Source organism: Polypterus senegalus, chromosome 18 (genome assembly GCF_016835505.1).
Source record: "Polypterus senegalus isolate Bchr_013 chromosome 18, ASM1683550v1, whole genome shotgun sequence".
Taxonomy (NCBI): Eukaryota; Metazoa; Chordata; class Cladistia; order Polypteriformes; family Polypteridae; genus Polypterus; species Polypterus senegalus.
Window position 1 is genome coordinate 29109754 of NC_053171.1, and position 16063 is coordinate 29125816.

General features: G+C 36.6%; 1 protein-coding gene across 8 annotated transcripts in view; it reads right to left on the bottom strand.

The window, feature by feature from the left end:
- cdc42bpb (CDC42 binding protein kinase beta (DMPK-like)) overlaps positions 1–16063 on the bottom strand; it is a 197624-nt gene that overhangs the window by 70189 nt on the left and 111372 nt on the right. For all 8 annotated transcript variants that reach the window (XM_039740965.1, XM_039740970.1, XM_039740968.1 and 5 more), the window contains exons 9-14: positions 10246–10325; positions 7009–7175; positions 6281–6400; positions 3290–3423; positions 2252–2494; positions 246–356 (exon numbers count right to left, since the gene is read on the bottom strand). In XM_039740965.1, the coding sequence (XP_039596899.1) occupies positions 246–356; positions 2252–2494; positions 3290–3423; positions 6281–6400; positions 7009–7175; positions 10246–10325 (855 nt within the window). The remainder of the gene's footprint in view (positions 1–245; positions 357–2251; positions 2495–3289; positions 3424–6280; positions 6401–7008; positions 7176–10245; positions 10326–16063) is intronic.

The window sequence follows — 16063 nt, forward strand, 5'->3', positions numbered from 1 at the left end:
ATGGTTATCACCAATACCTAAATTATAAATACAGTAACTATCAATGACTTTGTTTTTTGTAACTGTGGATTTTCATGTTAAAGTCAACTATTTATGCACACACTTGGCATAGTTTTACAAGGCTAAAAATATATATATATTTTAATTTATATATCTGAGGATTACAGAATGTAAATTTCCAAACCACAGTGGAGAATGAATATACTCTCATATCTAAGACTGTGTGACATATTCAGGGCTCTGACCTTGAGAGTTTCAAGCTCACTTTCCAGCTGCTTGGAATAACTGTCGCTGTGCTCTCTTAACTTTCGCTCTTTTGAAGCCTCAGCCAAGGCATCTTCAAGCTGGGCTTCCAGCTAAAGTAAGGAAACAGTACAAAAAGCAAAAAAAATTATTGGTCCCATGAATATCAAGGTAAGTTAAGAGCCAACCAAACTGTTTGTAGTGTACAGCCTTCAATACTGTTTAACCATTTTTATATTTAAAGACCATAATTGCAGTTTACAAAAATATTGTTATGCATAGTATTAATAAACCAGAAACAATTCCAATATTACAAATTTTCCATTTTTGAGGTGGTTCATATAATCTATATGGTACTTTTTCAGGGTGGATGTCTACTTTTGTTGAAATTAAGGTGTAGAGGACAGTTATTAGCTGTAAACTGCAACAAAACTCACTGCTACGTTTTAGTTTGAGTCTCTTTGCTAGAAGGAATGTTAGCTATGTTAATTTGACCTTGACTCCCTCTGAGTAGTGAAGAGCAAATAGCCTATACGGCATCGATATTTGGTGGGAGACCAAAGCGAAAGCACAAAGTAAAATACTCTGTAGAAAACGTTTTGCATATTATCACTGAATCCAACTCTGACTTCTCGGGGCAAGTGATCTGGAGATCGAAAGCAAAAGTGATGTACCAGTATCAGCTGATCAGTCTCCAGCTGATCGTGGTGCTGAGCATGTTCATGTAGCTGATGTGCCTATAGCAATGTTCTCCTGGGAGGACTGCCACTTATGATGACAAGAAATATAAACCAGATTGCATCACACTGTGACTGCCGCCACCGCCCACCTTATACATGAAGACAGCCAGGCAGCCGGCCTGCCACCAGAAACAGTGAACAGGTACCGACATCAGCCACAGCATGCAGCAACAAACATTTTATTTTGAGTTAGATTGGAAACCATTGCTTTGTGTGCTTTTCTGAAAATTTAGTTTTTTGGAAAAAATATTCAGTCCTCAAAGAGTTAGATAAAAAAAATACCTGTGAACTCTGACAGCTAGACTAAGATTAGGAGATCATTTCATCACCTTCAGAACAGATTACATTCTGGCATTGTCACATTCTTTCTGAAACCTGTCTGGATTTGGTATTTTGTAATAATCCGGATAGAATTGAGGGTGTAGAGGTGTTTGAACCACTAGCGTCAAATGACCACAATGTAATATAATTATCAGTGTTTTCTAAGCATGTGGATGCAAAGGCTAAAATTGTCAAGTTTAACATTGGTAGGGAAAATTTTGAGTAGATGCAGCAAAGTCTAAGGAGGATAGACTGGGATAAGCTTTTAAGTGTAGAGTCAAGGAGCCACGGAACAGGTTTAAAAATGGTTTACATGTAATGCAGGGACTGCTACATACCAAAATTGTGAACTAATAGAAAATTTTTAAAAAGCTCCACAGTGGGTTAATAATGAGTTAAAAAAAGAAGCTGCAAAGTAAACAACAGTTGTATAAGGCGTATAAGACTAATGAAGCCATGATGAACACAGATGCTGAAGATGACACTTCCCTAAGGAGACTAGATATAACAGGAGTATTGATATCCGACAGCTTACCACATTGACACTACTACAGGGGATTCTTATGACTTAATTCTACCACAAAGAATTAAAAGACCTTCCTAGGCACTGTAAGGGTAATGATATCAAGAGGAGGAAATATGCCATTGATTTATTGACCGTTTTAAAGTAAGCTTGATATAATGATTTTAATAAAAACCTTAAGCAAGAAAGGCAAGAAACAAGCAACTTTGAAAGCATCATATTACAAAAGTAGTGTCAATTTGTTCAATGCTTTCTTTTTCAGTATACGGTAAAAGTTATGTATGTATCTGAGGTAAACAATTATAAGGCAAAGATATTTTCCCTTTACCTCAAATACTTACACTTTGTTAAAAATATAACAAAAATATTTCAGATACTAACAGAATTTGCCTATAATAATCCTTAAAAATCCTAATTGCACTACCTCTTTTCTGGCTTTTTCTGTTTTTCGCATATCCTGTCTCATGGAGTCAATTTTCTGCATGACCACCTCCATCTCCTCCTCCTTGTCTCGCAGATGTCGTGACAGTTTCTGTTTTTGGGAGAGCAGCTCAGCCATGCGCTCATTAAGCTCAGAGAACTCTTTCATAGCCAGTTTACGCTGCTGGTGAGCATCTTTTAGCTCCTTGGTCTGAGATTTTAGCCTCTCCAAGGCCTCTACTAATTGCTGAAAGATGAAACAGTAAAGCATGGCAAATTAGTTTAAATTTAGTCTTTATCATGGTCCATGCAAAAATGCAGTGAATATTGGAATAAGAAATACTAATTTAACAACAAATGTTTCCATAATTAACAAGACAGGGTGAAAAAATAACAGACATAAAAGTAGCATACAAAAAAGGAAAATATTATTCTGGTAAATATTAAAGGATGACAAGTATAAATGGCATAGATATGAATTTTCTAAACCTCAACTTTGCTGTTGCTCCATTTAAGCAGCCACAAACATGACAGTACTTCACACCTTTTAGCTATAACATTAAAATGCAGGCAATGACAAAGATGAAACACATAACTATTTAATACTGTTTATATAAAATGGTGAATATTTATATGGGCTACCAGCTACACCAAATGGGAGAAAAAAAAAACATGTTTTAGTTTCTGCTAGAGAGACATTGCTTACTGAACAACAAACTGTATTTGACAAAGGAAAATGCATACCAAGGATAACTAATTCTAATATAACTTTTTATTGGGGAAATCCTGAAATTTCCACAGTGGTATAATAAACCAAACATATTTCATTTCCCAGTGTGCTTTTACCCTCTGGATAAACTTGATAACGAAATGTTGTGCATATGTTTTAACTGTTTTGCACTTCAGTGCTGAGAAATATTCACCTAGTTACACAAAAAAGATGCATTTATGTAATGAAAAACTTGAATAGAATTTGAAAACAAGTTGAATAATGAGTCTTTTAATTATGCAAGAACTGATTTCTTTAAAAGGGATATTGTACCTTATGAAAATCTTCTTTTTCCTGCTTAAGTGCTTTGACTTGCTTTTCAAGAGCCTTTTGTTTGTTTACACAGTTTTCATATTCTTGCTGTAGTGCTACTGCTTCTTCCAGTTGATGTTCCAGACGATCAGAATCTTGACAAGAGCAAAACATGAAGTTCAAATGAAAAAATAAAAACAAATACAGTATCTAAACAATTACTTTTTAAAAAATATTGCATTCAATTTTACGTTATATTATTTATTCCTCTTAACTAGTGTAGAGGCATGCATGACTTTTTGATTTGAGTAAGGCTTCTACACAAATTACAATGTGGACTTCTACTCCAACTTGCTCTTTCTCTTTGGGCCATGGGATTGCAGGTTTTTTGAGATAAGTTCATATACTACATCTCAATTAGGCATGTTGATAGAGGCAAGGAAAGGTCAATGTTGTGTATTTAAAACAGCAAGAATTCCAGAATTATTATGCACAAGCATTAGTAAGCAAGTACATAATAACAAATCAAAAATGACTATCTTAAATGAGCTTCATTTATAATTAAAAAAATAAATAAATCAGGTACTAAGATGTTAATATATCATCTTGGACTCTGGAGTTAACTTGTTCTATGATACATCTCTTTTCTCTTTTTCTTGACTGATGTGTTTGCAAACAATAGACTAACCATGACAATTCAGTATAATTATAATAACTGCTAGAATTCCAACACCTTCCCTGCTCCATCAAATTTGAGAATGCAAATCTTGTATTATAAGTACAACATGAAACAGAAAAAATACATTTTTTTGATAGATCTATGCTGTTAAACTAGCATCAGAATTTAAAAGTCCACTCGCTGGTTATTTTGGACATAAAGTATATACATAACTAAAATCAAGGATGTAAAAGTAAAACTATTTATGAATGGTATGACTTCGCATTTTTCTCATATGCTGAAAGAAAAACCTTTTAAAAAGTCAAGATCTAAAAAACTGGGATATTCTTAATACAGTTCTAAATGTATTTCATTTTCTGCTTTAGCTACAAAAGTCTTCTGAAACAGGCTATCTTGTGGCTATTTTAAAGGTGCTCCAAAGAAGATCAGTGATCAGATGATCGTTTTAAACTTGGACAAATGTGCTCTTTGGAAGGGTTATTCCCCTCTAATACTAAAAGCTGTGTTTTGGTACCTCTGGACTATATTGCACCCATACATGTATGTCTTTGTTTAATCCAATCTCCAAGAACAAAGAATTTACTTGGAAGACTTATTAAGACCAGAATAAGTAAAGGGGATATTCATTAGATATTTAACTGTTAAGTCTTTGAGGTTTTACTTCTCCTCCCAAGTTGTTTATCTTTGTACATTGAGTTCTAAAGAGTGTACTACATGCTGATTATTTTCAAATATTTACTTACTTTTGGTCATACATAGTTTGTTCGCCTGGCCGTAAATCGTGTACTAAGCACTCCACTAATGCTTAGAAATATCTGTTCCCTGTCACTGCTTTGACAATTTTTTTAAACTTCTGTGCTGGTCTAGTTTGTAGAGTGTCACTTAGCTTAATTACTCAACATGGTATAAGTTGTCCTTTACCATACAAAAAAAAATACCAGTATGGTTCTACATTAGCCATCAAAAATCATTTTAATACTGATTAAAGTTCACTAACTGGATTCTTATAAAAGAAATACAAAATATGGTGTCCACTATTACTGAAATTTTACTTGTCCATTATTCTTAAAACGTAATATTGTCTTTATTACTAGGATAATTCAACACTAGGTTATGGAATTGATCTAGTAAAAGTGTCCAAGGTTTGTACTTTTAATATTTCTGTATAGGTGAATGGGGAGAAGTAAGCAGCAAGAGCACAATAATGACTGCTAGGAAGAGGAAAGACAAAGGACAGAATTTGAGTGTAGTATTTGAACAGACACATCAGTATAAGAAAACACTAACTGGATAAAAAATAATTATGTGCAGTGTTTTTGTATTGTTTTTAGAGTCTGAAATGGAAGCCACTGATTTTATTTATTGAGAAATCAATAAAATCCCTAACATATAAACAGTATATCGTTCCATGTATCATATAAACAATGTCCTAATATGCTGTTGGTATATTAATTTGATTAAAAAACATTTTGCCAAACCAACACAAAGGATACAGTCAGTCAGTCTTACGAGTTCTTGAATACAGTTTCCAAATCTATGGCTGTTAACTTCAAAAAACTACATACAGTAATCAAGCACAGTTACTTAATACTACTCAAATAGCCGATGCTGGGTTAGAATAATAAAGAATTAATTAATAACAATTAATGTGGATCAAATCTCTCAGACATACATGATCCGTATACTTGCTGTTTAGAACATCCATAGCTTGGTCACTTGATCCATGAGCTTGCCGTTTGGTAAAATTCTAGCTTGATCTCAGTTTGAATTCAAATGAACTCTAAAGTTGAAAGTTTTATCACTAAAATGAATCACTGCAATGTACAATATTGCTTTCTATTCAAAACAGCATTAAAATGTTCCATTGGTATCTAGATAGGCATGGGAAATATTTATGATATGGGCCAGTCTTCTCTGCTAACTATAATCTGCACAAGAAATTGTTATTGTTACAAGTTAGTAGGAAAGAAAAAGAAAGAAATATCAAATTAGTTGAGAAAAAATGCCACAATTAATGCTTGTTTGGGCTGCTTGCCATTTTTGAACATTCTCTACCCATATGGGGAAACTGTTAAGCAATTAAGGGATATAATGATTTCAAATGCTCCATACCAATACAAAAGTGAAAGAAAAACTAGAGTAAATGTATACAACCAGTTTATGACATGAATACTTCTTTCAATAGGAAAAATAATCACTAGTTTTGCAATGCAATTAACATTACAGTTCTTAAAATTCAATAAGAAATTAAAAAAAACCTCTTATACTTTTCAGGTCTAAATCACTGATCTGAAAATTAAATGAAATATATAAACAGAAAGATGGACTCCTACCTGCTAATTTCTTCTTTAGGCGCTCAATTTCTTCATTTAATTTTTTTGTTTCTTTTTCTCTGTTTGATGTTCCTAACCCTCTGCCTGAGACATGAAGTGACTGCACAGCTTGCGTAGACTCTAAAGGTTTTTTTTTTAAGGCACAGTGAAGCAGGTTAATTTTATATTCATCTTCACTTTAAAAAACAAATATTTACTCTACACCAGCTAGGTAACTAGAATTAAGATTGGCATAGGAGGAAGACTTCTGCATTTTTGGGCTCAATGGTTTTAAAGTCAGTTATTCTCCTGTAGGTTAGAGTAACCAGCCATTGCATACTATCTTTTTGCAGATTTTAAGTACATTAAAAGATGCATTAATGTACTTAAAAGTACACAGAAGCACAATTTCTCTTATAATGTACTACAAAACTATAAAAAACATTTAAAAACAAAAGTAAAGGACCAAATGAAATTCTAAAATGTGTGCCACTGCTTTACAAATATAAAATCAAAATGAACAGAGTATTATTTACATTAAATGAACAAGAAAAATTTGGCTTACTTGTCGAATATTGTAAACATTTAATCAGACTGAGAAAAAGCTTGTGATTATTAAGTAAATCACGCTGAATTAAAATGAACTTAGTACCAGTTTAAAGTTAAGAGTGATGTCACAATACAGTATTGTTGCTTGGCAATAAAACAGGGACAAAAAATACATAGTATTTGAAGATATTTATAAATACCTTGCAATTTGCGACTTAGTTCCAGTTTCTCTTGCTCAAGTCTTTTAATTCTCCTTTCGAAAGCCTCCACCTGAAGGCTGTTGTCCAAGTCTCTCTGCAAATCAGAATCAGGGAAGGCATCATCTGCATTCCTAATCATCTTCAAAGAGCTTCTGTCAGAGAAACAGCTGCAAAAGTGGAAAAAAAAAAAAACAACACTGACTGGTTTGTTTTTAAAACACTATTTCATTAACACGTAAAGAGGCAACTTTGATTGAGCCTGTATCCATACATACAGTAAAACATATGCATAGAGAGAGACAGTGAGATTTCTCCCAAGGAGGAAATTTGACTTTTTAAAGAAAATAAAAATAAATATTTTAACTAGCAAATACACAACAGAATTACAACAAAAAAAACATCTGACCTGGCTAACAATAAAAACAGCAGTAATAGCGAGATATTATAAAGGCGCCCCAGTAGCATTTCTTTACACACTTCTGCTGAATGAGGATGTACAGCATTCTTCATAATGACCATCGGTTTTGCCTTCATTCTCTCCTTCAGTACTACCTCCAGTGTGTCAGGGGTGCATTCCATAACTCAACTTGCATTTTCAATTAGCTTGCTGATTTAGTGGTTTTCTCTTGAAAGAATGTTACTTGCACAGCACACCAAACCATACAAAATCGTGCTGGCTATCACAGAGTTGTGGAACAGTCAAAGGATGTCACTATCCACACTGAAGAAACACAATTTCCTAAGAAAAATAAAGAGTCTGCTCTGCTCTGCTCTCCTCTCCTCTGTGTTAAGAGACCAGTCTTGGATGTGGACTTTCCAATTCCTTGTAAGAGTGCACTACCTCTACATCCTATCCCTGAATAGTGATTGGGTAGAAAAACACTTGGTACTGTAAAAGTCAATAAATAGCTTCTTGGTTTTGCTGAAATTAAGTTGCAGAGAATTCGGTTTGAACCAAGAAACATAGTTCTCCACCTGACTCCTTGTCTTATCCCCGTTGCCAGTACACCCCATTGGTACAGAATCATCAGAGAATTTCTGCAAGTGACATGACCTGGTGTTATATCTATAGTCTAAGTCAGTGGTTCCCAAACTAAGTCCTGGCCACAGCTTTTTGTTCCAACCAACTTCTGTTTTTCATTGGATTCTTCACCTAATTAAATGAGTCATTATTTCCCAGTTTCTGTGTTTTGGAGCCAATGTAGAAATTACAAAATTAATTTAGGTAGATTTTTATTAGAATGCAATAAGCAGTTATATAGGGAATACAGTATGTAGTTTTTTTTTTTAAAGTTGTAAACAGTATTTGCCACCTGATTTTTATTCTGCTTTTCGAAGTGTTCTGATTATTTAATTGATTATTTACTAATTAGCAGGTCTGACACTGAAATCTTTACAGTTTTCATCATCCTGGGTGTCTGCTATGCTGGTTGTTAATTGTCACTGTTAGGGTTAAATGAAAGGAGCAAACTACACAGGGAAAGGGGAAAATAATAAGAAAACAGCAAAAGAGAGTTAAACATTTATAAGCTTTAGAAAAAATAGAGACACAGTACACCCTCCAAAATTTGCGGGGATTACGTTCCTAGATCACCCACAAATTGTGAAAAACCGCGACTTTTGGATGTGGTTTAAAATGCCTTTTAAATGCCTATTTTTATAGTTTAATCCCTAAATACAGTATGCCCCCAAAGCACTTTAATTTCATTGCAAACTCAGCTTAATATATTAATACATTACCTAAAAACAGAATGTAAAGGTAAACCCATATACTGTACAGTACTGCTATGTCTCCCACAGTGCTAGAATGTAAAATACCGATGTTACCTCTATATGTTCTGTAATTCATGCAAGCGCGTTTTCTTTGGTATGCGCTGTCGTTTTCTTTGTTATAAGTAGAGTAAATATGTAATAATTTCATTTAATTAAAATACAGTAAAATGTATGTGTACTCACCAATGTTGAATGATACTGATGATGATGATGAAGTAGCTGTGCAGTACGATGCAGAGGATTTAAAACTACTCAGGTGGCGCCTCTTCTTCAGGCGCTTCAGGAGGAGTTGTATCTTTGGATAGGTCTTCTTCTGGTGAGGTTTCGTGCTGGCTTTTCTTTATAGGTTTCAGGAACATTGTGATGGGAAGTTGCTACATTGTCTCCTGTTGTGAACTGCTGGTACTATTTCCGTGCTTTCTCATGGATGATGTTACCGTCCAAGGGAATGTTCTTCTTCCTACAGTCGGTGATCCACAATGCCAAGGCAGATTCCATCTTGACAATATTTTTATTCCTTATGATCGTTACCTTTTTGGCACTATCACAGAAACTTACAGATACGGTACTCCAGATCGCTGCTTTGTTCTTCTTTATGTAGTGTACAGTACTTTCATTAATGCCATAGTGGTGCGCTACTGCAGCATAATTTTTTAGATTGTGGAGCAAATCCAGTAGTTCATCCTTCTCCTTGAGTATTTTAAACTTCTTCTGGCGCTTAGGCTCAGTACCAGAAGCCTTAGAAGGTGCAGGGCAATTCAACGACATCTTGTGTATTTAAGAATAACGAAATGAAAACAATAACAACATGGAAAACACGAGCACACTCAGCTGGAGTCGCGTCACAGGGCAGAAGTCAATCAGCAGCAAGGAGAAATGAATAACTCTCTCGGATTGGTTATTTTCACCATCCCAAACCACATTTCCCTCAGCGGTGGTAAACCCACTCAGCTGGAGACGCATGACAGGGCAGCAGTCAATGAGCAGCAAGGAGAAATGAATAATGCTCTTGGATTGGCTACTTTCATCACCCCAAACAGTATTGCCACAAAAAAGGCCATAAAAAATTGAGGAGGATATTTGCACTTTCCGCTAACAATTAATAGTTAGGTTCTAAGGAAAAATCCGTGAACGACCGAGTCCGCAAACCCTGAACCGTGACTTCGCGGGGGTCTACTGTATTTCTAAATGTCTTAAAAATATAAAATCCATACATGAAGAATGAGAGAAGAGTAAAAAAGAACAGCAAATTAAACAAGATCAATTGTTATCGATTATTATCACCAATTGTGAATCTGGTTGGAAAAAAAACCTGTAGCCACTGTGGGTCCCCAGGAACAAGTTTGGGAACCACTGGTCTAAGGTGAACAAAGTGAAGAGAAAATTTGTTTATATTTAGGTTTCAAATACTTAATTATGAGATTAGCTTACCCACTATGGAGAAAATAAAATGAAAAAACTCACCTTTCTGTAGTGTATGTGAATCCTACAAAGGGCAAATGCAGTCCAGAGAAACCAGTGTGGGAGGCTGGTGGAACAACATCCTAAAGAAGTATAAAAGCAGACAACATACATAACTGCATTATGAATCATTCCATGCTAGTAATACTGCAAGGAGTGAAAATTTCCATGAAAAAGGTTTTGGTTTTTTTTAGCTACAGTAATTAAGAAGTACATCTTACGTTTTTTGTGTAGAATACAATTGAGAGGACACAAAGCACAAAAAAAATTGCTTAGCAAGCAGGCAACTGGAAGCAAATTCTACCCTACCATTATTTGGATGAACCATGTATTGGTTAAAAATAAAAAAGAAAAGAAAATGCTCTGGATTGGGAAAACCCTAGGTCAAATTCACAGTTGAGAAATACATCTGGGCAAGGGAAGAAGCAGATCACAAGCAAGCTAAAAAGCATTTAACCAGGCAAACATGGGTATGCCAGGGGCAGACAACAAGAGAACTAAATATCATTTAACCAGACACTAATTGCATTGCACTAAACTTTAATGAATTAAAATTACAGAATATTGGGTGGGTGGAGTCATCTGAATTTCAGGCATGGAGACTTGAAGCTACCTCTTCCGACATCATTACTTTGTTTTTATTTTTCTTGACATTTTGTGGGATTTCTTATATTTTAATAATTTAGTAAGGCTTCCGACGTTATAGAGAACATGTTTCTAAAACAAAGAGCGTGTCAGCCTAATATAGTTTATCATGTGAAAGATGATGATTTCAGGATAAAATAAACTGTTACACAGTGCAAGGGACAGATTAATGTTGTTGATCCCATGAAAACAAATCACAGTGTAATGGCCTCAAGATGCAACAACTTTATCTGTTATGGTCTTGAGTACCCACTAAGCCATAAGGTGGTAATCTCAGATCAATTACAGTGCATGTTAAACATACCTTAGGAGCCACTGAAAGCATATCGTTCAAACAGACTAAAGCTTAAAGTTGTACAGAAGTTACTGTGAACATTTTTGCCAGAGAAAACAGCAAGTAACAATAAAAATCAAAAGTGAATGATATTTATTAAAACAAAATAAAAGATCAATAGAACTACAAAACATTTTGTTCTGCCTTCTTTTTACCATATTGGTATTATGTAATTAACAATGAAGTCTATGCTATAACATAATATCCACGCAAACAGATACTATACAGTTTTGCACTATGTAGTAAACATGTTAAATACCTCTATTATGTTTTAAAACTACTAGTGACACTGAACTATTGCTGGCACTAATATACTGACTCTTATGTTGCAATATCTTTTATATACTTAATTAATCATTACTGCTTTTTATTTCTTTAAATCATTCAATATATTTAATTAATTTATTTTTTAATTTCTTTTTTTAATGTGGGTACTGAAAAAATAGTCTTAAAGAGCACTATAGACTTTTGATATTGCAGCAAATAATTAGGCAAACAGGATGATTATTATTATTATATTCCTTCAAACTAAAAAATTAATATACTAATATTTAAATATTTATACAGACATGGATCATTAAGAATGCTAACAGTCTATTATTCTCATTAGCAATCATTTATGTTTGAATATTAATACTCCATTTAAAACCTCTCTCTGTTCTTCAGTATGGTAAAATGTGTTTGAATAAATGTACATCATGTTAATGAATCTTAACAGTATATGTGGTTCTCTACAAACTAACTATTGCTACAGACTTGGTTCACTACAAGTTATTAATAGGATGTGAAACATGGAACCAGGCATAGTTTAGAAGCTATCTTTTATTCATTAGAAACTCTGTAATTGCTTTACCAATATTATTTTTTGCTTGATTTTAGGCTCATTTGGTGAGACAAAAGGGGGAACGGTGGAGGGGAATTGGTTAAGAAAGTGGTCTTCTTTCCTTAATCATACTGATTTTTTTTAAGATACTACAGATACAGTACAGCATTTGGCATGTGAACAGTTTGAACAATTAGAAGTAAACAGGACAAAATATGGCTCTAATAAAACTCAGAAAACAACTAAAAAGATGAATATGTGTATTGTGAAGAAATATGAAGTCTGGGTCAGGGCTAACCTATAAGAATGTTTACAATAAAATTGTCAAAACAATTTTCAAAACATGAAAGGCACTTGGTAGTGGGACTTTTATAGTGTTTTTAAATTGACAATATGTTTCCATCTTTTTTAACAACAATACCTCAAATATTCAATATTCAAAACCTCAATACCCACTGGGCTGGCTACTTTAAGCAGTTATTCAAAGCTGATCCTCCGGCTAGGACGTTGGATATCTCTGGGTCCACGGTCCTTGAGGTTGATCCTCCAATTAGCTGTGAACCACCCAATCTCACTAAGATTGCACAGGTGGTGAATCAACTGAGGGGAGGAAAGGCTGCAGGCATCTGTGGTATCCGGGCTGAACATCTCCAGGCTGGTGGTAAGGCTGTCCTCCTGGCATTGCAAGCAATCCTTGCTTCAATTTGGGAGACGGGCATCATCCCAACTGACTGGAAAATGGGACTTGTCATCCCTATCTGGAAAGGGAATGGTGATCACCTGGATTGCAGCAACTACAAGGGGATAACACTGCTCTCAGTGCCGAGTAAGGTCCTAGCTAGGGTCATCCTCAATAGGATCCGTGATCACTTGCTCACCTACCAGCGACCGGAACAGTCTGGTTTTATGCCTAAGAGGTCTACCATCGACCGCATCCTGGCACTGAGGGTTCTCATGGAGTGCAAACACGAATATCGGCAGAGTTTCATAGCAACCTTTGTCAATTTGCATAAAGCGTTCGACTAAGTTGATCGAGCTGCCCCGTGGGACATCCTGATGGTTAGCTGGATCCCCTCAAGGTTGTTGGATATCATGGTCGTCCTCTACACTGGTACTGTGAGTGCTGTGCAGAGTGGAGGCAGAACCTCTGTGTTTTTCTCAGTTGATTTCAGGGGTGTGTTTTTGCTCCTACTCTGTTCAATGTTTGTATGGACCGGGTGTTGGACGTGGGGTCCAGCGGCTGTGAGGCATCTATTTGTGAAGAAAGATTCACGTATCTTGACTTTGTTGACGATGCTGTGATCTTCGCGGAGTCAATGGAGGCTCTGATTGGGGCACTCAAGATACTGAGCGAGGAGTCCGAGTGTCTGGGCTTGTGAGTGTCCTGGATAAAAACCAAAATCCAGGCCTTCAATGACCTCTTGCACAGCCATCAGCAGTGTGTCTGTTTGTGGAGAGAGTGTAGACCTTGTTGAGAGGCTTACCTACCTTGGCAGTGACATTCATGTCTCTGCTGACTCTTCCTATGAAGTCAGTAGATGGATTGGAAGAGCATGGGGGGTCATGTGGTCGCTGGAAAGGGGTGTGTGGCGCTCATGGTATCTATGCAAAAGGACGAAGGTTCAAGTCTTTAGAGTTCTGGTGCTTCCTGTCTTACTATATGGTTGCGAGACATGGACACTATCCAGTGACCTGAGATGAAGATTGAACTCCTTTGGTACTGTGTCTCTCCGGAAAATCCTTGGGTACCGTTGGTTTGACTTTGTTTCGAATGAGTGGTTGCTCATGGGAGTCCCGAATTAGGCACATTACCTGCATTGTGAAGGAGCGTAATTTACGGCACTACGGCCATGTGGCGCGTTTCCCCGAGGGTGATCCGGCTCGTAAGATCCTCATGAGTGGCTGGACCAGGCCAAGGGGTCGCCCACGTAACACCTGGCTGCGGCAGATAGAGGGTCATTTCCGTTGGGTGGGACTGGACCATGCGTCTGCCTGGGGGGGTTGCCGGCTGGGATACCGAGTTGTTTCGTTGTGTAGTGGGTGCGGCAACACACTATACCAATGCATGCTACCCAACTTGACTTGACTTGATACCTCAAATGCACCCTTATAAACACATTTATTTCACTACATGCAAGATGGACATTATGATGAAAGAAAAATAGTCGACCTTGCAAACCTTCCCTAAATATCTAATATGGAAAGTAAACTGTCCAGCAGTGATGATAACGTAGGTGCTATCTCTGTATTTCACCAGTTTCTGTAAAACAGCATATCTGAGATAACTTGCAATGGCAGCAGAATCTTTCAATCAGAATTTCAAATAAAGAATGGAGCTGCAGTTAAAATGCACTCCTAATTATTTTGTGAGAGGCAAGGTCTAATTCAGTTCAGGATTGTTTGTCACACACATTTTTCTTGAATTTGTTATTCAGGTCAAAACTCCTAAGGTCTATACTGTCTGCAGTTTCCTGCGTCACTGCAATAAAAGCATTGGAAATACCTTAAGGACTGAACCATAATGGAATAAACTGTTGGTTATCTATCAAATTTTAAATTTGAATAATCCCAATACTAACACCAATCAGTGTTGGAAATATTCAGGGACAAAGGACGTTTCCAAATTTTGCCCCTTCAAAACACAATCGCAGACACAAAATGCCCCCAAAATTACATGCACTTGCATTCACCTTCAACAATCTGATCCCATATAATGGTGTGCATTTTATTTTTTATTTTACTACTTCTTCCTCTTTCACTTTTGTCTGCCGATTACGTAAGCACTATTGTTCCTAAAATGGGCCACTTTACTGTAAGACTAGCTGCTGCAAACAATGATGATAACACTACTATAAGCACAACGCCTATAACAATTAAATGGGTTGATTTACTAACAATTTACTCTTACACTTTACTGAGTCTTGAAGTATACCGAATAGTCATGAAAACTATATGCATTTTTACTGTTGACTAGTCTTTTCAAACACTCTTTGGAGAACATTTGGCTTTCAGGGGGAAATGGGGTAAATGCCAGAGCATTTTGATGATTTTAGTCCCTTTGGAATAAGCCAAGTGAATGCTTTACTTACTTTATTATATACATATCTCCCACATTTAAAAAGATTAAATCAACCATGTATAAACTGAAATAATTTCATGTCATTTGCAGTGAAAGGAATCATCCTATTCTTTTCTTGTATTTTTTAGATGTGATTATAAACTCTTACATTAAGAATGCACTCCCATCTCTTGTGGTGTTATGGGTCCACAGCTCATTTAGCAAAGGCCATTTTAAATAAATCACCGCTCTCGCGGCGGCTTAGCGAGGGGGCGTTGGGCCATAGCAAGCCGCGGGGAAATCTGTGGTGTGGGCGTTTCTCACCGAGTGCACAGGTAAGGAACTGCCCACATCCATGATTGCTCCTGTGGCTAATAAGCTATAGCTGCTATGGCCCCTCGCATTATAAAAAAGAAGTGCGAGTCGGATGGAGAAAGATCAGAAACAAAGAAGGAACAGAGAGGAAAGAGAATGGAGGTTACAGGGAGAGAAGAAGCAGGTCGGTGCAAGAGAGAGAGACATGCGGTGTGTGTGTGGAGAGCGAGCGAACAAGCACTCGTGGGCAGCTGTGAGGGCCTGGGTGTTAGGCCTACACCCAGGGGTTGGAGTTGTTGTTGCTCCCGCTGAGCGACCAGGTAGCCGGAGTAACCAGATAAGGATGTCTGGCCATGTAAGGCCGAGAAGGCTGCGGGAGTCGGGAGGCTTGGGCAGTAAACTCCCTGGCATGAGCGTCCTGGTTGTCAGGAAGCCAAGTCTCCGAGGCTGGGATGAGTGCCAGACCGAAGCCAGGGATCGGGAGGTCTCCAGTCTCGTGCATGTGTTGAAGAGGGCAGCTAACAGAAAAGATCCACCAGGCTTGTCATTGTTGTGTTTTTAAAAACTGCTTCCTGATCGTTTTAACCTCGTTGTTTTAAGAAGATTTTTCTATTTATTGGTTTTAACCTCCACATTTCTTTAATGG